The following is a 21,404-nucleotide window of genomic DNA, read 5'->3' as shown; positions in this document are numbered from 1 at the left end:
CACTTAAAACAAATGAAAAGCTTTCCTCCTCAGGAAAAAAAATCCCTTCTCCACACAGATATGCTGAATGCTTCCATAGCAATGAATTTTCTATGCAAATGCAGGATAAGCAATAAAAGGAATGCAGAAAACAAGTCAAAACACTCATCTATTTCCCTTCAAAATCCTCATAAAGCAGGTCAACCTAATAATTCACACATGGAATTTCAAAAACAATAGTGTTATTATATCTCAGCAGGATCTGGAAAATTAATGCTAATGCATTGTTTACAGCTAATGCCATGAGCATTGAATAAATCTGGACCACTCCTGTAGTGGAAAGCAAATTCTGTTTATCACCTGTAACCATTTAGTAGAAAATGCTCATTGTGCTGTCAAGAGCCACAGCAGTTCTCACAGGGAAAAACTCAATAAATATTCTCCCAATGCTGCTAATTGCAATCATTCATAAATGAATTAATATTTATATATGGTTGACTGCTACATTGTTTTGGGGTTGCTGCGGTGAAGGGACATGCTTACATTTATATCTAGAATACATACTTATGTGTACCTGTGACACTTTAGGCACAAAAGCTTCAGTCACCATATTTTATGGAGAGCTAGAACATTGGTTAGGAGAATGAGCTGTGGGCTTGCAAGTGCTCGGTTCGAATTTACCGGTCAAACATAGGCATGGAACTAACGCACAATTCAGCTCTTTATCCTTAGTATAGGGATAATATAATATGGTCCTATTCCACATGTATATGCAGCATTTAGAAAAAGGAAAATATTCTATAGCAACAACAGCAACCTATTGTTACGCGAGGGGGCCAAAGGATTCCTGGCAGCCACAATTCCAATGTAAAGATTTGCTGCAGAAGTGACATTTCCCCTTAAGCAGTCGTCTGTGTCAGCCAAAATGCCTTCAGGAAACTAAATTCCCATCATATGAAGTCACACCTCTGTTTTAATAGCCTGAGATCCCAGAAATATAGCTTCACGTGATTATTCTGGAAAGCTTAGCTTCTTAAACAAAAAGCTTTATTTGCCAACATGACTAAAATGAAAAGCTGCTGTAAAAACGGCCCAAAAGGGAATCCTTTTGCCAATTTCTCTTTCGGTGACCAGGTGAGGAGGATGTAACGCTCAGCCAAACCATGGCTCTGCCACGATCTTCACTCTGGAAACCCTCACATTTGTTTGTTCACACCAAGCCACAGGTTGGCTTAGTGTTATATGTGAAATGGGCCAATAACTTTTGCAAGCAAGCAAAATAATTTTGCAAACAAGCAAGCTATATCATTACATTTGCTTTTCCTTGTGTAACTGTTAACTGATTTCCCTTAAATAAACCAATGCTTAGCTTCTGTGTCCTGGCATGACATGCCACACCCTGATGCAAAGCAGATGTGTCATATCTAGATGGCGACCGATGCTGTCACCGTTTTTACAGCAGCTGATTCTGTCAGATTATAAGACTGGGCAGTTACCACTTTCTCACCTCTCTGAAGAAGTAAACCTGAGCCTTGTTTTACTACTGTACTCGTCTTAATTTAGGGCTGCCATACATCCGGGTTTCCCCCCGACACATCTGGGAATAGGGCTGCAAAAATGGCACCCAGGCGTATTTCTGCAGAATTGGCAAAATCCAGACATATGGCAACCAGGGCTCAACAACTTTGACCAAACAAACAAACAAACAAACAACCTCAACAACTTTGTCCTGATTTTCCCATTTTGGGGAATATAGCAACCCTACTTAATTGGTTTTGTTAGCGATCCCTCCATGCTATACCTCAACCTATAGCTGTTGGATCAACCCAATCAGTCTTTAACCTACATTTGTGTCTTTCAGTTTAGGCCCAAGATGGCCACAGTCTTCCATGTTAAATGCAAGCTGAGTGGTCTAAATCTTAAGAAAATTTATCAAATACTGACCTTGGCCAGCTCTTGAGTATATTTTTCTTTCTTTGTGCACAAAGTCACCTCACAATGAAGAAAGAGAAGCGAAGTGTTGAATACGGACCTAAACATAAAGCTAAACCGCTTTCTGTCCATTTGTGCATTTTGCATTGGAAAATTAGCTGGGGTGTTGTAGAATGTTACGGATTCATCTTTAGGACAAATGTTTTCAATAATAGTGTACTCCGACATCTTATCAGGGTATGAATGTGGAGATATAAAGCAGGTTTGGATTGCAAAGCTCAGGGATTTTTCAGCCTTGGTCACAGAAATCTGTAGCAGGAAGAAAACAGAATTTGCAATTAATATGTTACATTTGGCTTTTTCTTAGAAATATCAACATTTTTAATGCTTTGCAGTGCAGGTGTGATAACAGTAGAAAAGTAAATCAGAGATTGCTAGCCTTGGCTTATAGGCATTTGTTCCTTGGACCCACCTGGAAATTCCAGAGAAAATATTTCCACCTTTGCCTAATCTCCACTTTATAAATAGCAGAATGCAGAAGCACAGTTAAAAATTTGTTGCATTTGAAATGGTTTCATAGCACTAAGAATCTTTCAAAATCAAGGTGTCTGTAAACACATTTGAATAGCACAATGCAATCAAACTTATTCATGCTAGGAGTCCAATAAAAGGGATTGTAGCAATATATAAAAAGCATAGATTAGGCTAGGTGTGTTTGACATACACAAACCTTGCACTGGCCTGGTTAACACATAACCCTAAGCCATGGCTTGTTTAGCTTCATTTTGGTTTATCTGTACATCTAAACCCACTGCAGCCAACTATGGCTCGTTTGTGGATGGCACACCAGAGCCTGAAGATTGGTTATGGATTTTGGCTTATGTTAACCATGGCTTCATGTAATGTCAGAACTTCGCTTAATCCTGATTTGTTTTGGTGGCCCTTTCCAGACTAGGGAGGTGCAAGGCAAGAAACATAACAAAACCAAACGTAGGCAAAACAAGCTACGGTTACTTTGTTTGTCAGTTAGACTTATCCTAGGTTGTCTAACAAACCATGGTTAAAACAAGCATGGCTTCGTGTGATGTGCTAATGTAGCGACTGTGCCTTGACAACTGATTCCATACCGCCCCAAATACCCCAACACTGCCTGGGAATGGCAGTTGTGTTGGAGCTACACCCAACAGTGAAACCATACCATTGTAATAATGGTGCCAGATGTGCTCTGGATATGAAATTACCTTCATATACTAGACATCCAAGGAAGAGCACCTAGAGAAAAGGGCAATTTAATCAGTCTTAAGCTCTATGTCAGAATCAGAATACAAGACAGATGGTCGCTGCTAAGGATAACTAGTTGGCATGAGTATTCGACATGCCACATGAGATGCCCAACTATTGTTTCAAAAAATGGCAGTTTTTCAAAAATAAATAAATCTTACTTTAGAAAACTGAAGAGAAAACCCACTTCATCCTCAAGGAAACCTGAGACATAGGATTTAGAAATTATGACAGCTTTTGGCTGCAATCCTAAACACACTAACTAGGGAGTAAGTGTGCCTTATTGAGCACAGTGGCACTTATTTGAGTAAAGTTGCTTAGGATGGCAGTGCATAACACTTAACAGCTTTTAGCCTATATTTACTTGCTTCCTTGTTTTCTTTAAGCACTTCTCTGCAACAATAAGAGTTAGGAACTTATGGTGAGTTTATTATTATTATTATTAAAACACACAGTATTCTTATAGGGGCAAACAAGAGCCTGAAGACTGCATGCTATCGACCCATTTGAAATAGCAGGTATAGCTAATAAAGGGCCTTCTGGATGTTGTTGGACCACAGCTCCCATCATCCCTGACCCTTGGCCATGCTGGCTGAGGCTGATGGGAGTTGTAGTCCAACATCTTCTGGAAGGGAACACATTGGCTACCTCTGTATTTATTATACCTCTACTTGGAACAGTCTCTCATTGAAAGGCAAATATGGGGTGTGCATTCTGTGGATTTTTGCCTTCATACAGTTATTAAAGGGGCAAAACTACTGTCCTTAAAAAAAATGGCAACTGCCAATGGCCTACTTCCATATTATTTGACTTAACTTTTAAATTTTTACTTTGGCCCAAAACTCTCTGCTCTGTCTCATACAGAGAGTAAGCCCATCCGTGAGAAGAACTGTACATAAAATTGCTATTACGAATCCTTTGCCCTTGTGACAATTCAGGTTATAAATTTAAATAATCAAATTTTCTCAAAATAAAAGAAACCAAGGAAAGCACATATTAAAGGCCATTATTCCAGGGATAGTGAAGCAGAGGTGCACTGTGTGTAAATAAAGAAAACCAATCTGTTTAAAGTGTTTGTGCAGAGGAAAGAAACAGTGAGTTCTTGCAGATTATATCATGGACAATTTATTGACTGTAGAGACTAGCATTTTGAAAACAAAACAAAAAAATAATTTCTGTCACTGTGGGATGGGGAACAGATGTCAGGCACAGATATAAATTTTCCACTGTGTAGAAAGACGAAAACAGAGCTTGTGCCAGGACAGGTGATGAAAAAATTAGAACATCTGTCCAACGAACTAACAGTTGGGCCAACTGGAGATCTGGAGTCAGTGGGATTCATCCAATAATGACAAAAGAAATTACCATTTTCAGTAGTGTAAAAACAAACTGTTTAAAAAACACCCGGCCCATCCGAAGTGTATTTCAGTGCTGCTTCAGTTTTGTGACCTAGGGCACAATCCACACACATTCTCCATTGCGCTGGCACTACTCTTTGTGCCAGAGCCGGAAGCTGAGTCCCAGCAAAATTCAAGCATATTCAAAGCCTGGGAGAATGCAGAGCCCATTTGCCATGCAACAAATTGTTGGTGCTGATGGCAAGATGGACTAGAGCTCTTGCGACAGGGAAGAGAGCATCCAATATGCAGCTCCTCCCCAGGGGCCATTCCAACTGCTCCCACAAAAGTATTGCTAGTTGCGTGACACAGTGGTACACGCTCCTAATCTCAGGCCTGGAGACAGTGGTGGCTGAGATGTACCAGAGCAGCATTACACAACGCTGCAAATGCCACAGCGGGGGTGGGGGGAGAGGGGTGCAATACACAAATGGCAAAGGAACTCATTTGTATAGCTGGAAGCTGAGGAAACAATTCAAGTAGGAAAATGGGTTGTTTATTGGGTTGTTTACATTTTTATTTTGATTGTGTATTTCATGCTTTGAGGTTGTGATTTTATCCTGTGAACCTCCATGAGACCTGTGGGTATAGGGCAGTATACACATCACCATCATCATCATCATCATCACCATCATCATAGTAATAGTAAGTTAAAAGTGCACCCAAACATAAAAGTGGAAGCGGTCCTTCCTGTGAATATTTTCCTTCTAATGCATTTAATGGCATTTAAAGGGATTTCCAATAAGGGTCACAATGGTGTGTGGTCTGAGCCCCGGGGCGGGAGTCTTGTTAGAATAAAGCTGTAAACTCAAACATGACAGTGTAAGTCTGGCAGGCCCCCAGCAGGGCCGCCAACTTATCCCTCTGAGGCCCGGGGCAAGTGTACCCAGCTGCCCAGCCCCACTTCATGGGCCTGCCTGGGAGGGTATCCCTGGGGCCAACATGGGAGGATGGTCACAACTGCAAGGTAGGCAGAGCCCTTCCACCATTTCTTTCTGAGCTCTAAAATCCAAAACTGTATCCTCGCAGTGTCTTTCCCCCCCTTGCAGTCGTATTCATCAAAATCCCATCATTTAGTGACTTCTGTCTATTTTCTAATGAGAAAGGGAGGAGAGAGGAGAGAGAGCACTAAAAAAAGTAGTGTGACTGGGAAATGAAGGAGACATCAGACATTCAGGGGGCAAGTCAAGACCACAGCAGTGCAAACACTTGTTTCACGCACACACTTGTCCCATGCTGCCCCTTCCAGGTTGTAGGGAAGTACAGTAGTAAGTGGGACGCGGGTGGCACTGTGGGTTAAACCAGAGCCTAGGACTTGCCGATCAGAAGGTCGGCGGTACGAATCACCGCGGCGGGGTGAGCTCCCGTTGCTCGGTCCCTGCTCCTGCCAACCTAGCAGTTCGAAAGCACGTCAAAGTGCAAGTAGATAAATAGGTACCACTCCAGCAGGAAGGTAAACGGCATTTCCGTGCACCAGAAGCAGCTTAGTCATGCTGGCCAAATGACCCGGAAGCTGTACGCCGGCTCCCTCGGCCAATAAAGCGAGATGAGCGCCGCAACCCCAGAGTCGGCCACGACTGGACCTAATGGTCAGGGGTCCCTTTACCTTTACAGTAGTAAGAGCAGGACATATACTTGGTTAAGGACTTCCACGCCCAAATCCATAGTGGGCGGAGCCAGATCTGGTATATCGCCTTGTATCTGTTGCCTCTCCAGCTCAGTGCAGCTGTGTGAACTTTCCAACAGCATGAGAGTCAGTGTGGTGTAATGGTTAGAACCAAACTAGGGATGGTTACATCCGCAAAGCTCAGTCCCTCTCACTCTCGGCCTAATCCATCTCCCAGGGTTGATATGAGGATACAAAGGTGTGAGTGGCAACAGGGAACTCACTGGGGGAAGGGCAGCATTATAAATATCTGGATCTCAATCCAGCTTTGCCTAAGGTCTGGGACAGATAATATCGCTCTCTTGCAGGTGGAATTAAGCCACACTGCTAAACAAAATGGATTCTTATGCTTTGCCAATGGCTCTTTGTACTAATGTTAGAAAAATGTTTTGATTGTGCTTTGCCAAAGAACCAACGGTCTTCAATGGCTGTTCTTTCACAGAAGTTTCAACGAGGGTGACACATGTATTTGCATTGAGCTTGCCCATGCTGAGAGGAGTCTTTGGTCTCTGCTACAAAAAGCATTCTCTCTCTCTCTCTCTCTCTCTCTCTCTCTCTCTCTCTCTCTCTCTCTCTCTCGTGATCTCTACAATTTCCCTTTTCAGAAACCGCAAGAGAATACATCTGTCTGCCTGAGGCGACAGCGCAGTTGCAGCTCAGGGCAGGCAAGAACAGACTTAGCCGAGCTCCCATGTTCTCGGAGAACATTTCATGGATTTCCATTTCTGTCACAGTTCATTACCTCAACAAAAATCTGGCTGTTCTCTGCAACGGAGAAGAACCCTTGGGTTGGGGTACGGAAGAGGCCTGTTTCGTAAAGTTCCATGCCGAAGGTGACGTTGCCGATGCGCGATTCAGGTGAATAGTATTTAGGAGATTTAGGAGCTTTCAGCTGATGGAATGTGCAGTTGAACTAAAGCAAGCAAAACAAAACAAATTAAGGATGCAGAGAGGAGAAATAACATCGTGGCTGTGGGGCAGTCATAGGGACAGAGGGATTCATCATCAGTGAAGTCTTGCGTAGGGACTTCAAATAGCTCAGTTAGCTAGAGCATGGTGCTGATAACATCAAGGTCACAGGTTTGATCCCCATAAGGGACAGCTGCATTTTCCTACACTGAAGGGGGCTGAACTAGAAGATCCTCAAGGTCTCTTCCAACTCTGATCTACGATTCTATGACTTCTGCTTGTGCAATGGGGCTTTCCTCCTCTCCTTCCCCTGTGCACCCCATGGAATGGGCTCTATGGGGGTTGGGGGAGGAGAAGTGGGATTGTTCTACCAGGCAAGCTGCAATGCTCGCGCAGACGGAACAACTGGAGGAGCACGACACTGAATTACACCCATAGTGTTTTGCCAATACAGACAATCATCGGCTGCAGCACACTCACATAAAAGGATATAGACAGGTCTATAGAAGTGTGTATTTCAATATTTGGAAATAAATAGTGGTTCACAAAAATAGAAAAATCAAAGCTTTTGACAAGGCCCAACTATTCCTCCAGTGCTTGATTCAGAAGTGATTCCTTCCTTCTGTTTTGCTAGGCTCTCTAATTTGCCCGTGCCTGGTACTACAATGACCCCCCCTCAAAAAAACGCCCCCACACACTCCTCTACAGCAATCTAACATAGCTATTTCTGACTTTCATGATAAAAGAAAATCACTCCATCTATTCTATACGTACACAGAACAAAGCAGAAACTTTAAGGGTCCTCACTTTCCTCCAGAGTCCAACAATGGACAACTTTTCTTTTTTTGCAGGGAAGGGGGACAGAAAGGAGGACTAAATCAATATGGGCTCATGGCATGCTTTGAGGTTCTTAGGGCACACAATGAAGAGGACAAAAGGCTTATAAAGGATTAAAAATGATAAAATCATGGGGTAGTTGTTACTGCTCACCATGCAAGAAGGGCATGGACAGAAAGCCTCTAGAACTGCTTTGAAAAGGAAGCAAAAAGGTTTGCTTCCTCTGGCTCTTGCGCTTCTCTGGTATTTTTGGGGGGGTGGGGGTACATGAAGGCATATACTGCATAAGCATCAGGAGAAGTTTGTGTCTCAGCTCACAATTGCCTGTGCACCACCGGGACAATTTACTCCACACTCTGGAAGTCAAGATCATAGTGAGTTTCGTCCCTGTTCCAAATTTTCTTTATGCAGCCAGACTGTGGATAATTGTTACATACCCGAACAATTTCAGTCCTGCTGGAAATGACGACGTCTGTTTCATCAGTGTCCCCAGGGAATCCATTATCCCCTGATTCCATGTCTTCATAGTCAACCGCCCAACCACTGGCCTCAATTGGTGACGGCACATGGATAACAATCTTTGACAAAGAAAGAAAAGAGTAGAAAATTTGTCGTTCTATCAAAACTGTTCGGGGAGGAGTTCCACCTCACTTGCCCCCTTGAGTCAGAAACATGGATCAAGAAAGGTTGCTGGTGGGAAAAGCTAATCATGTTATCAGGGCACCCTTACAGGGATTACCGTTTAACCCATCTGCACCCTGCTCTTCCAAGGTGGTTTCTCCCGTTATCCTCACACCCTGTGCAGTAAGTGAGGCTGTGATGTAGTAACTGGCGCGAGATCACCACTGACTTTGTAGGGATTTGAACCCCCATCTTTCCAGTAAGCCCACCACTGAATCTCTAAAGGCAAGCTTGGAGCAAGTAAAAGGAAATGCCTTCAGCTTGTTTCCAAATCTGGAGCCTGCTTGAGCAATAAAAGTATTGCAGTCTGGGCACCGGTATGTAGATGAAGATACCAGCAGCCCCGGCTCTGCTTCTGGTAAAGCTATGTACTCAGCATTGTTAACAAGCAATGGCTCACTGGACTGGACTGGTATACACCCTACTTTTCAGTAAATCAGCAATTGAGCCAAGAGTTTTGACATGGTAGTTCTTCTTTTTAAACGTACAGACATTTCTAACCCTTCCTTTAAAATAGTTCCTTTGCTTTCTAGTTTTCCTTCTCATTTCTGTATCCTGCTATAACTCCCACACTGGGCTGTGTTAGGCATCTCCTGCCCACTTTTCACACACAAGCATTCCCCACATATTCCGTTCCTCTGCATTTCCTGACTATTCAGCTTTTCCTTAACTCAATTTCTTCTGTTTGCTCAGATGTTGGGGTTGTTGCTATCCAAAGGAGCAGTTCTACTGTTTTCAGGCATTTACTGCGTAATTCTATATCTGCTTTGATGGTGTTGAAACTGGCCTGAGATTCAGTACTCAGGGGGAAAAAAATCTGAGCTTTGGATCTTGAGTAAAACTTAAGTCTTGGCATGTTTTGGGTTAACCCACCATTAAAGATGGCGGGGCAACTGCTGAATTGAGATCCAGATGTGCATTTTTCCACAACCTGTTTATCCATGGTTTTTGGTTGGGTACATCTCTAGATCAACAGCCAGAAGGTCTGGCCAAATAAAGGATTTCTGGAGTTTTTCTCTTTTTAAAATTGGACTAGGTTATGTCTGATCAGGTTGCCTTCACTGTATTTGAGTTGGACAATAAGCCCTTCAGTATATGCCAAAATTGCCACTATGTGCTGAAATCTCATAAGCCAAGAGATGTCCTTTTCTGTTAACCTGAGCTGGCCAACATCTATTCACGATCATAGTGAAAATGTTGAGCTAGTGCTGAAGATAGAAATCTTAGAAGTGGTGTATGGTTTCTTGCATACCTGCTTAGCTACTTGGAAAATCAGATTATGCACATGGATTCAAATTTCAGGTGCTGAACATATATTAACCGTAATTTAAAATGCACTTAACAAAAACTAGTGTGTGCTAGGTAACCATGCCATACATTTTTCTTTACAATGGAAACTTATTTGAGAGCTGCCAGGTTGATGCGCCAAGTTCAGGCCCTCAAACAGGCTATTACTTACTGAACCACTGTACATATGTAACAAAAACAACAACAACAACTGGCTTGAACAACAATAGGAGAACTGTTACAGATCTAGCCTGATCCTGAGAAAGGAACTAGATGTTATAAGACATGCAAGCTGTCTGTTTCCATCCTAAACACCACTAGATTCAAGAACATCAATCCAGGCTTGTAAATAGCCACTCTCCTGGTTGGAAGAATTTCCTCTAGACGCTCAGGCAAGATAGCTGGCTTTGCAGCCTTCTCTCGCACTCTTGCAGAAAAGGGGAAGATTACTCTTCGATGGGTAACCAGACTTCTGCTGTGGAAGTGGCACTGCTTCTCTTTACCTCCCTTCTGGGAGCATGAAAAATCAGTTAAGCATGGCCAGCGCGGCACAGAATCTCTCTGTTCTGAAGGCCCCAAACTGGGCTATCTCTCTACCCATTACATAAATGGAGATTAGTAGTTACTTTGGACCCTCCAGATTTGTCTCTGAAATGTAGTGGGTTCTGTTCTAAACACAGAATAACAGCTAGCAGGTCTTGCCTTGCTTTCTTTCCCAACAATAGGAAGCAGAGCCTATTAGCCCAGTTGAGTTTACCTGGCTGGGCAAACACAGTGAAGTTGGATTCTGCATTTCTGCTAGAATAAGTGGGACAGAAAGAGGACGCAAGCAGAGATGACTAGCTACTTTTGCTTTCCCATTCCATAAGAGAAAAAAATGGATGCCCATGCTCCATCAATGTAAGTTCATTGCTTTCTATCTACTGTGGAAAGCTATTTACCTCCTAAAGTAGGGAAAAAAGCGAGAAGCCTCACTCAAGAAAATATTCCTGAAATTGCATTCATATACATGAAACGACAGGGACTTCTTGCTGTTAAGCCTGCCTTTCTATCATTACTTTTTTTTTTTTACAAGAAATAAAGTATCACCAGGACAACAACAACCCTATGATTGCAAGATACAGACAATTATTTCTGCTGTAATAGACTCACAGAGTTCAGATACACGTTATCCAAGGCATAGGCTATTCGTTGAGTCCCACAATCATGCAGCGATGACTCCAAAATAAAATGGGTCTTGTTTGTCTTAGCTCTACATGTAGGATCCAGCAGGGAGAGTTGTGTCCCGATATAACCGCTAGCCTAAAAAAGGGAGAGATCACAATGCAAAATTACACCCCAAACTACAAATCAGGGCTTTAAATGACAGCGTTGGTTTTTTAAAAATCTGACTATTAAGCATTTTTATTTACCATCTTGCAAAATTCTGTATTAAAATATTGCCCTCCAAAAGTGCAGACTAGTCAGTTTATAGAATATTCAGTCTGGTGGAAAGGTAAGTATTGTATGCACAAAATAAAACAAAATAAAACACCAGAGCATCATTGCAATGTTTCATTTTATTGAGAGACCCGCTGAGATGACTGTCTGTAACTTTAGATGATTTGTTTTCCAAAGGGAGAAAAGAAGATAATGCATTTTGGAGCATATTTTAATCATCTTTAAGTTTTGGCTCTGACTTAAACGGGAACAATTGCTTCACAATTCCAGCTGCAGTGAATGCAGTCCTTTGACAGCCTTGGGACAAAAGCAGAGGACTGATCACTGGTAGGGCAGATAATGTCAACCATATGTTCCCTTGTAGATGTGGGGTTAATAAGCAACACACTCCATAGTTTATTCAATAGTCAAATCACTCTATCCTAGTTTGTTCCAATGTGAAATTAAGAAATCATACGAACCTCCAGTGAGTCTTTTGCTACAGCTACAATCATGGACGTGTCATCACACTTCACCGTCAGGGCAACATGAACGCTACCCTGAACTTCTTCTGGTTCTGAGACTTTTGGAAGGAGGTGCTCAAAGCCACGATTGGTCCTAATTGTGTCCACCATATCAGTTGATGGCAAGTTTCCATCATGATCTCGATGGAAGTGGAAGTCAAAACTAACGCCTTCGCTTGAGGGCGCGAGTGGAGCTGGCAGCGGGTTAACGCCACGCAGCAGCTCCTTCAGCTCTGGTGGGAAATGGTCCTCCTCATCATTCATCTCTTCTAGAGAAAGACAGAAATTTGGAGACGTTACGACGTTCCTTTAGTTTCTTGTGACTCTGAGCAAAGCTACGCATGACATCAGGGGTTGCCAGCCTTTTTAAGCCTGTGGGTGCTTTGGGATTTCTGAGTAAGTGTTTTGTGCACCGCTCCTCCACTCACGTCTCCCCTGCAGGATTACACACTACTTTCCCAAGGGATATGGTTAAAAGTTGGATTCAGTGGAAATAATCTGAGCCTTGGAAAACACATGGAGATGTCAGAGGAAGTAAGAAACAGCATCGCTCTTCCAACTTGCTCCTTCAGTTGTATCTACTTTTAAGGAGATTCTAACTAAACATCAGGAAGACCTTTCTGACGGTATGAGCTGCTCAACAGTGGAACGGACTCCCTTGGAAGGTGGTGGACTCTCCTTCCTTGGAGGTTTTTAGCAGGGCTGGATAGCAATCTCTCATGGATGCCTTAGTTGAGATTCCAGCACTGCAGGGTGTTGGATTAGATCAACCTGGGAGGTCCCTTCCAACCCTGTGATTCTATCACAATAAGGGGCAGTGGCAGGGGGGTTCAGAGACTTTCGTGGGTGACAGGGGAAGACCTCAGGGGTACCATCGCACCCACAGGCACCACACTGGCAAGCCCTGCAGTATGTAAAAAATGCTATTAGATCACTCTGATAGGACCTGCCACTTCTCCTTCTTAACAAAGAAGCATGGGAGGCTTCCAAAACATTTTGGCACTGCAGTGAACAGGGAGAGTTGCCATTTCTTGCTGAAGATCCCATGCAGCTGCTGGTTGCCCCCAGAAGGTAATACACGCAGCACTTTCAGGGGCAAATAGCAGACAGGGTGTGGGGTGAGAAAAAAGTCTTCAGAAGGTAGCAGATATCCTTGGTTTCCCTATCTGAAGCTAGTGACCTTCCCAAAAAATCAAATTGCAAGGCTAGCAACTTTACTTCACCAATGTAACATTCATCCCAGGGGATTACCGTATTTTTTGCTCCATAAGACGCACTTTTTCCCTCCTAAAAAGTAAGGGGAAATGTGTGTGCGTCTTATGGAGCGAATGCAGGGGGGGAGGCAGGCAGGAAAAGCTCCCAAGAAGCTCTTGCGGGCTTTTCCCCAGGAGGGAGAAGGGACTGACGCGGCCAGTCAGTCCCTTCTCCCTCCTCATAGAAAAGCCCGCAGGAGCGGAGCGCTCCTTAAAGGGTGCGCGGCTCCTGTGGGCTTTTCTACGAGGTGGGGGAATCCATCCCGCTGGCTGTCTTGGCTTCTGCCATAGCCGCGCGCAGCCTCTCCCGGCTGGAGAGGTTGCGTGCAGCTAAAGAAGAAGCCAGGACAGCGAGCGGGATCCCGCTGGCTTTGCTCTTTGGGGCTGGGGGGGGGATAATATTTTTTTTCTTGATTTCCCCCTCTAAAAACTAGATGCGCCTTATGGTCAGGTGCGCCTTATGGAGCGAAAAATACGGTAGATCCAAACTTGCCCCTCTGCAAATGAAAGGGCTGCTTCTGTTTGCAGAAGGGCCTTCAATCCAGCAGAGGCTCCCACTGGAGAAACGGGGGTTGGAGGCCATTTTCACCAATTTCCCATTCCCCCTGCAGCCCCCAGCACCAATTCGGAGCATCCAGTAGGTGGGGTTCTGCTCCCTGGAAGTCTTAATTCAACCTAGTATCTCCCGATCAAAGCATATCTCCCATTACAACTCTCAAAGCTTTAGTGAATCCAAGGCTCTTGAGGGGAGGAAAAGGACCAAGAAGAGTTCAAGAAAATTGCTGCATACTTGATACAAGCCAGCCTCCTGACTTACCAGTGTCCTCAAGGCGTAGATGGAACCTATTAGCAACAGGTGCTTTTGTATAGGAAGTAACTGGATGGTAGCCATGGTCATAAGCCCACGTAATCAAACTCTCATGAGAGGAGGGAATATTGGAAAATATGTTTTTAGTCATCACCATCGAGCGTTCTGTTTCCTTTCCAAAGCCAACACTGTTTGCTGCCTGCGCAGAAAAGGAGATAACATTAGGATTCTGGATGAGGTTTTTCCAAGTCTTGTAAAACCATGTCAGGAAACTGATATTTTTACCCCTTTCTGGGATAAAAAATAACATGAAAAGGAGCTCCTTTCAACAACTACTTTTCATCATTTCTGCAGCGAACTTTTCTTCCAGGCAGACTGACTTGTCATCCACACGACCAAATCCTTTCCCACCACAGAACTGTGAAAGGTTTGCCATGGATGAGGCTAAATCCCCACACTTTGCTGGTACAGTATAATCACTTAAAGCTACTGCGTCATGTCAAAATACAACAACCTGTCTTTCTCTCTCCCCCCCCCCCCAGTTCTCAATACAATGATTTTTAGATAAGGAACAAAAGTTCTTGATAATGTAGAAGGATAACAAGGACTGTAAGTAGCTGAAGCATATCCAGGGTTCGTAGAGGCTGACGTGTAACGGAAATTACATGAAAGCTAATTGAAACAACTTCCATGTTGGGGATTGTCTCACTGGCAGTCATGACATGCTAAGGGGCTCATTGCATGGATGGTCTCTACTCTGCTACTGGATGTAGCAAATCTGAAATATGCGCTAGATGAGTCAAGGGTTCTCCAGAAGTTGTTGGACTAGTACTCCCATAGGAGCCAACTCCTGGGGCCAAGATCCCTTCAGCCAGGCTCACTTAATGGTCATTTCCATTCAAGTGTGTGTGTGTGTGTGCGTGTGTGTGCATGCGCGCGCGCGCGCACACACACACACACACACACACACACTGTATCATGTAATCTACTATGCAGGGTGGGGCTTACCTCCTCCCTCCAATATTTTATTCAAGTTAGCACCACTCAGTAATCTCAGGGGTAATCTAAGATCATCCAGAAGATAATTGAGTTTGGAAATGTTACACTGAAAATGTTTAAACTTCACATCGGCCCTCCTTAGGCAACTGAAATGTTAAGACTGGCCCTTGATTTTACACTGGGATGGCCAACCTATTTTTGGTTCCAAGGGCAACATTCACCCTTGGACAGGCTTTCAGGGGTGCATGCAGTTGTGGATGTGGCTAAAAAGGCGTGTGGACACTCCACAATCTTACATACACACATGGGCTATATGGAGGCCCATTGCTGAATTTATTTTAACTACAGCGATGTTAAGTAGTCAATAAACTATATACTGTTGCATAAGATGCCAGTATTTTCTAGCACATAATAAACAGCAATCGTAGCCTGTGGGAGATGAATATGGAAGCCAGCCTTATTGAGTAAAAGCTTCAGGGAAAAGATACCCTTTCCATGTCAAAATGCTTTTTTAAGAATCAGGACATGGGTCAACCCGCAAAATCCTAAAAAGGCCATGCCTGATTCTTTGTACACTGAATAATTTGATTTTTTGTGACAATTAATGTTAGCAATATGAATTGCCATCTGAAGAAGAAGAAATGGAACCTTTCAAAACCCATGTTTGAAAGCTCCTACAGAAGATGCCAAGCAATCTTGAAATCTCTATGTGTTTGAATGGTTTGCTGCAGGTGGTACTGAAAGGAGATCCATTAACAAAATGGGTAGCAAATCCTGTTTTGGGGAGTGGGTGCAGGAGGAGTTTCTGCTCTTGAGCTGTGCCTGCCTGCCCTGTTTCTGCCCAAAATACTATCTTTTGAGTAGACTCAAATCTGGATACAATTTTTTTTTACACATGTTTCAAATAAGCAGGCAAGTTTGGATTGACCTGAGATTATGACGATCCCCAAATTTTCCGGATTTCCTGCTCTCTCTCTCTCTCTCCCTCTTTTAAATGTTAGATAAAACAGCTGAACAAATATTTTTCAGAATATAATTGTCATAACTGGAACCTGCCCATTTTAAAGGACTACGTCCCTCTCTATTCATATAGACCCATCAAGTTTTAATGTATACAAATAGGAGCATACAGGGTCTATGTTTATGTTCTGGCACTATTCTGGCACATAATGTTGGGACGCTTGAATATAAAATAAAAATACATATTCTCAAACTAGACACTGATTTTCCTATGGGTCAGATGCAGCTAATTTGAATTTGGAATGTTACTTTTTAAATCTCTCATCTTCCACTGGTATTTTTGCAGATGGGACTGCTTAGGGCTAATCAAAACAAATTTGGAAAGTAAAAAAGGCAATTCAAAATTTGGATTCATCTCTACCCAGCTTCTTGATGCCTTTGCCCTAGTTTTCTCTGTTCTACATGGTGAGCTGATAGCACCACCTTCAAGCAACGATCAGTTGTGGCTGGGATGAATAAGACACTTTCTTATTCAGCCAAAAGGGCATCAATGTAAGCCTTTGCTTGAGCTGTTGGCTCAAGGCTCCTTCCAGGGTACAGTTTGTACTTAAGAATTATATGTGATCAATAGTGCAAACCTACATGTGAAATGAAGTTGAACTGCATCCAATGGGGCTCACTCCAAGGTAAGTGTGCAGCGGATCACAACTTTCAGTGAGATCTTGTGTGTACTTGAAGGTGCATCCCACACAAAAGCGTGTTTAAGAGCTGTAGCCTCAGTCAAGCCGAAACTGGAGATCACAGGCTCCCTCAAAACTTAAAAGAAATGGGACTTTCCTGTCTATATTCTTTCCTATAATTCTATACATCAGAGCACAACCAACCCAAATTAACTCCTTTAACTTTCTTTACAGGCAACTTAATTTTGCCTCTCAGGACCCCTGCCATTTCCACTGAGTGAAAAAACATGAGCAAAATTGCAGAGGAGTGAAACTGGTCCAGCTAATAAACAAATAATTGGAAGCACAACTTAATTAAGAACGTTAAAAGAAGCTCTGCTGGAACTGATCAAACATCAGGTCTAGCATCCAGTTTCCAACAGTGGCCAGTAAAATACTTCCAAGGTATGAAGTATTGAACGGGGCATCAAAGCAACAGTGCACTTTAGTAATGCATTTTAAAGAGTATAAATAGACACCAGAACTTGGCAGCATGCCAGCAGGGCCCAGTAATGTGAAGTGGACGGGGGGGGGGGGTATTTCTGACCCAGCTTCCCAACACAGAGGTGGCTGCCAGAAACTGAGGGCGGGAGGGGAGAGGCAGTGTGGAGGGATCCTTGATGTCATTAGGTCCCTTGGACTTCTATGATTCTGTAGAGGGAACATGTCAAGAAATTTTGCGTAACAAGAGCTCTAACTCAGGAGCGAGGAACCTCTACCCTGCAGGTCCAATTAGGCCCAGAAGGGGTCCTAATTTGGCTCGTGGGGCCGTTTCCCTCAAACTATGCCTACCTGGCCCACCCCTGATATCATAGGTGATGGCAGGTAGGAGACAGGTAGAGGCGCGGCCTTCACATTGACATGTGTTTCCAAAAAACACCTGCTTGGAAACACAGTTCAAAGTGCTGTCTCTCAGAGCTCATCGGCTCACAGGATGCAGAGGGAATTAAACTGTGAAGTGTGAAGCTGCTTTGAAATGAAACTTGAAAGGCGTAGATGTCAACCAATGCCATTATGACAGGCAGGGTCCCTGCTCAACCGTCAAACTTTGCCTGTGGGGTTTGTGAAGATAAGAATCTTGGCCCACCAGAATGGAAAGGTTCCATGGCTCTGCCTTAACCCATCGGATCTCTCTGGGTATGTTTTTGCTTTTTTAATAAAAGAAACCCTCGGCTAGAATGAGGTGTTAAAGAAAACCAAAAGTGAAAATCTTCATCCAGTGAGATACAAAAGCCAGGAGCTAAATGGCTCCTTAAACCAAGATTATGGGCGCAACAACGGAATGTCTAGGTGCACTTTTTTATAACAAGAATACAAAGCTGAAAATGAATGAACTGCAGCTAAAATATTATGTTCGTTTTTCTCTGGTGGAGTACTGCACCCAAAGCTCAGAAACGGCTTGCACGAATGAAATTCCCTGTCGCAAAATGTGCCTAGAACAATGGGAGTTTAGAACACTGTCTTCATCTGCTTGTGAAGAACAGCGTGCAATGAAACATTTGGAAATGACAGAGAGGGCTCTTTTTCAGCTGGAACTCAGTCCCGGCACCTCTCAGGTGGGCGCCATTGCCATTACAGTGGTACCTCAGGTTACATACGCTTCAGGTTACAGACTCCACTAACCCAGAAATAGTACCTCAGGTTAAGAACTTTGCTTCAGGTTGAGAACAGAAATCGTGCAGCAGCGGCGCGGCGGCAGCAGGAGGCTCCATTAGCTAAAGTGGTGTTTTAGGTTAAGAACAGTTTCAGGTTAAGTACGGACCTCCGGAATGAATTAAGTACTTAACCTGAGGTACCACTGTATAAGAGAAAGAAGGGAGGTGTTCATGGTGAGTTCCGGCATCTCTTTTTCTAGAAAAATAGCACTGGTGACAGATGCAATGCACCACCCTCTTAATCGAGCAGCACATTACTCAGTACCCAGGTTGGGTGGGGAGAACCAACAACCAGGATTAGTAGCAAAAGTTGAGGAGATACTCAGAGAATATGTCTGTTATCATGTGCTCACTTCTTCACATAAAAGCCTGAGCTGTTAACAGCACCCGTGCCTCCCTTACAACAAGTCATATCTACTTACAATTGCTTCCAGTTTCCCCTTCACGTCATGGGACTTGATGACCCAGTTGACAGACTTTCTGCACTTGAGGATAAGTACAAGATCCCTGACAAGTGTGGTGTCTGGCCGAGATGGTCGAATGTCAATGATGATATCCACCTGGAAAGCACTGGTCGTGGAAAATAAAAAAGAGTGAGGCCCCAGCACGCCAGAAATTTTCAGCTATCAACCTTCTTTCAATCCATCATGTTTCCAGTGTCTGGCCAGCTGATTAAAACGCTGGAGGTTATCCCAGACGGTACAACATGTGCAAAACAGACTGTTACGCCACACATGCTAAAACAATTTTACATAACAATGGAAACAAAAATGCTTTTTAGGCTAATAATTACTGTCCAGCAGCAGCTTTGCTTTCTCAATTAGAGGTTGCTGGTTGCTCATTGCCACTGCTTTGGTGCTGGTTAAAGAGAACCACTCGGAGCTCGTTCTCCCACCCCCGCTATTTCCCCATTTCTTCAGGAAATTTTAAATGTACGTTTCTATCCAATTTATTCCATTAATTTGGAGCACATGTCACCCTATTGTACCCTAAAATTATAGCTTGGCAGCACTGTTGCGGAAGGAAAAATGGAATAATAAGTGAGAGAAATGCATCTGGTCTGCTGAGCTTTGAAAACAATGGGGAATGTGCAAAAAAGCAAAGTATGTTTGGGCAGTGACGAAGAATGGGACACTTTCAAAACGCAGTTATTAGCTTAGCCCGCTGCTCATCTTTAGGATAATGGAAGCTTAATGTAAATGCATCTGTTCTCTTCACATTACGCTTTGTGTCAGATCTGGAGTGCCTTCCCTTCCTTTATTCCCGAAGAGTGAGATGAGGTCTCCTGTGTTCCCCAACCTCCAATGCTTGCTGAGGTAGAAGTTAATGAGTATTTCAGGATGCGATCCTGATAATGGGGGGGGGGGGGTGAAGCAGCACTTGAACAAGACCCGTAAGCCCATGATCAACTGAGGTATCTTCTCAAATATTTAGGTCAGAGCCCAACTTTATCACAGAACCATAGAATCGTAGAGTTGGAAGGGCCCTGAGGATCATCTTGTCTGTTATGTACTGAGTTGAATAGGATCCAAAATGCTGCAGTCTGATTGGTCCTAGAAAAATAGGATTCAGAATGCAGCAGTCTGATTGATCCTAGAACAATAGGATCCAGAATGCAGTAGTCTGATTGGTCCTAGAACAATAGGATCCAGTATGCAGTAGTCTGATTGGTCCACAGGAGCCACCCAATCCAGCTCCAGGTGGAAGTGAATCCGCAACCCGATTGCCCTACAGGAGAATCCCGGAATTAGCCAATCATGTGGGGCCCATTGTGTAAATAATGTATATAAAGCAGACATTCTGGGGGAACTTCCATTCCACCTCACCACTATGAGCTGAATAAAGAGCATGAGATCCACTCTCGACTCCGAGTATACTTCATCGTCCAACCACATGCAATGCAGGAATATGCAGCCATCCCATATGGGGATCAAATCTGCAATCTTGGCACTATCAGCACCACACTCTAACTGACTGAGCTATTGCCCTCCCTGTAGCTGCCTCTTTGACCTTGATAAAATTTGCCACATTGATTTCTAATCTGAAGACAAATTTTGTGACCTGTTTTGATGGCCCCTTGTGCTAAATAACAGACATACTGAAACTTTTGTTTCAAAGTGCCACAATCTAAAAGTATTTGTGTCAAATAAACTTTTCAGAGTTTTACTTTTCTCATAGACAGAGGATCTGTTCCTTTAAAGTTGCAGGATGGGCTGAAATAAATAATATTCTTGGCTTGGAGAAATAGGAACGGGCACTTTACCTGTATGGGTTAGAGTCTGGTGTGATTAGTTCAATTATGTGAACTTCTCTTTCTTGATCCATGCTGGAGACAATGCATCCTTCTGCGGCCTTGGGTTGCAGGTATCCCGCAAGGTAGTTCAAGGAAATAAAGTTCTTCTCTATATTGCATGTTGCAGGGAAAAACTGATCTAAAAAAAGAAGAAGAGATAAAACTAATCATCCTTAGATGATCAAATACGGTTGTAAAAGTTAAAGCTACCATGTGCCCTTCCCCGCTGGATCCCAGCTTAAGGGCTCCTCATTCACCAAGGCTATCATTGCACTACCTTGATTCCATTGTTCCTTTCAATGTGGCCTGAAATGGCTTAGAGTTGCCATAGGAGCAGTAAAGCCCAAGGCAGGAAAAATGCTTAACCATGTTGATTGGGAATGCTGCAAGACTTCAAATGGGAGGTGGGGGAAAGAAATGTCAACTCCTCACAATCAAAAAAGCATGAGCTCATCCTAAGGCAGATCCATCCTCCTTTGAGATGGGGTTAAGCATAATTTCCAACTGGGAGTTTATTAGTCTTTGGTTTTCTAACCACAAGCACTAAGATACCTAGCAGGACATCATTTGCAGCAAAGCAGAGACCTTATGGGGCTGTTCCTGTGTGGAAGTGGATCTTCCATCACTTGTTACTCCCTCCCCAAGATAAGGCCGTTTTCCTTGCCTGGGAAAAGAGGTTGCAGGGAGGGGATTGATAGGGAAGTGATAGGGAAAGGGTGCAAAATCCTACTTCGAATTGTGCCCAGCTCAGAGGGCAATGCACCCTTACTCTAATGGATTTTTGGACACATCTCTAATAATAATT

General features: G+C 43.5%; 1 protein-coding gene across 3 annotated transcripts in view; it reads right to left on the bottom strand.

The window, feature by feature from the left end:
- Positions 1 to 21,404, bottom strand: part of TGFBR3 (transforming growth factor beta receptor 3) — a 141,371-nt gene that overhangs the window by 17,367 nt on the left and 102,600 nt on the right. For all 3 annotated transcript variants that reach the window (XR_014549636.1, XM_083620624.1, XM_083620625.1), the window contains exons 6-13: positions 20,570 to 20,738; positions 18,729 to 18,876; positions 13,983 to 14,172; positions 11,871 to 12,181; positions 11,122 to 11,271; positions 8,439 to 8,579; positions 6,998 to 7,168; positions 1,924 to 2,220 (exon numbers count right to left, since the gene is read on the bottom strand). Coding sequence is in view for 2 of the 3 variants with exons in the window: in XM_083620624.1 (XP_083476750.1) it covers positions 1,924 to 2,220; positions 6,998 to 7,168; positions 8,439 to 8,579; positions 11,122 to 11,271; positions 11,871 to 12,181; positions 13,983 to 14,172; positions 18,729 to 18,876; positions 20,570 to 20,738 (1,577 nt within the window). In the remaining variant the exon portion in view is untranslated. The remainder of the gene's footprint in view (positions 1 to 1,923; positions 2,221 to 6,997; positions 7,169 to 8,438; positions 8,580 to 11,121; positions 11,272 to 11,870; positions 12,182 to 13,982; positions 14,173 to 18,728; positions 18,877 to 20,569; positions 20,739 to 21,404) is intronic.

The sequence above is a fragment of the Podarcis filfolensis genome (assembly GCF_964270895.1).
Source record: "Podarcis filfolensis genome assembly, chromosome: 6".
Lineage (NCBI taxonomy): Eukaryota > Metazoa > Chordata > Lepidosauria > Squamata > Lacertidae > Podarcis > Podarcis filfolensis.
The sequence above is the reverse complement of the archived record's forward strand: the minus strand, read 5'-3'. Positions and strand labels throughout refer to the sequence as shown.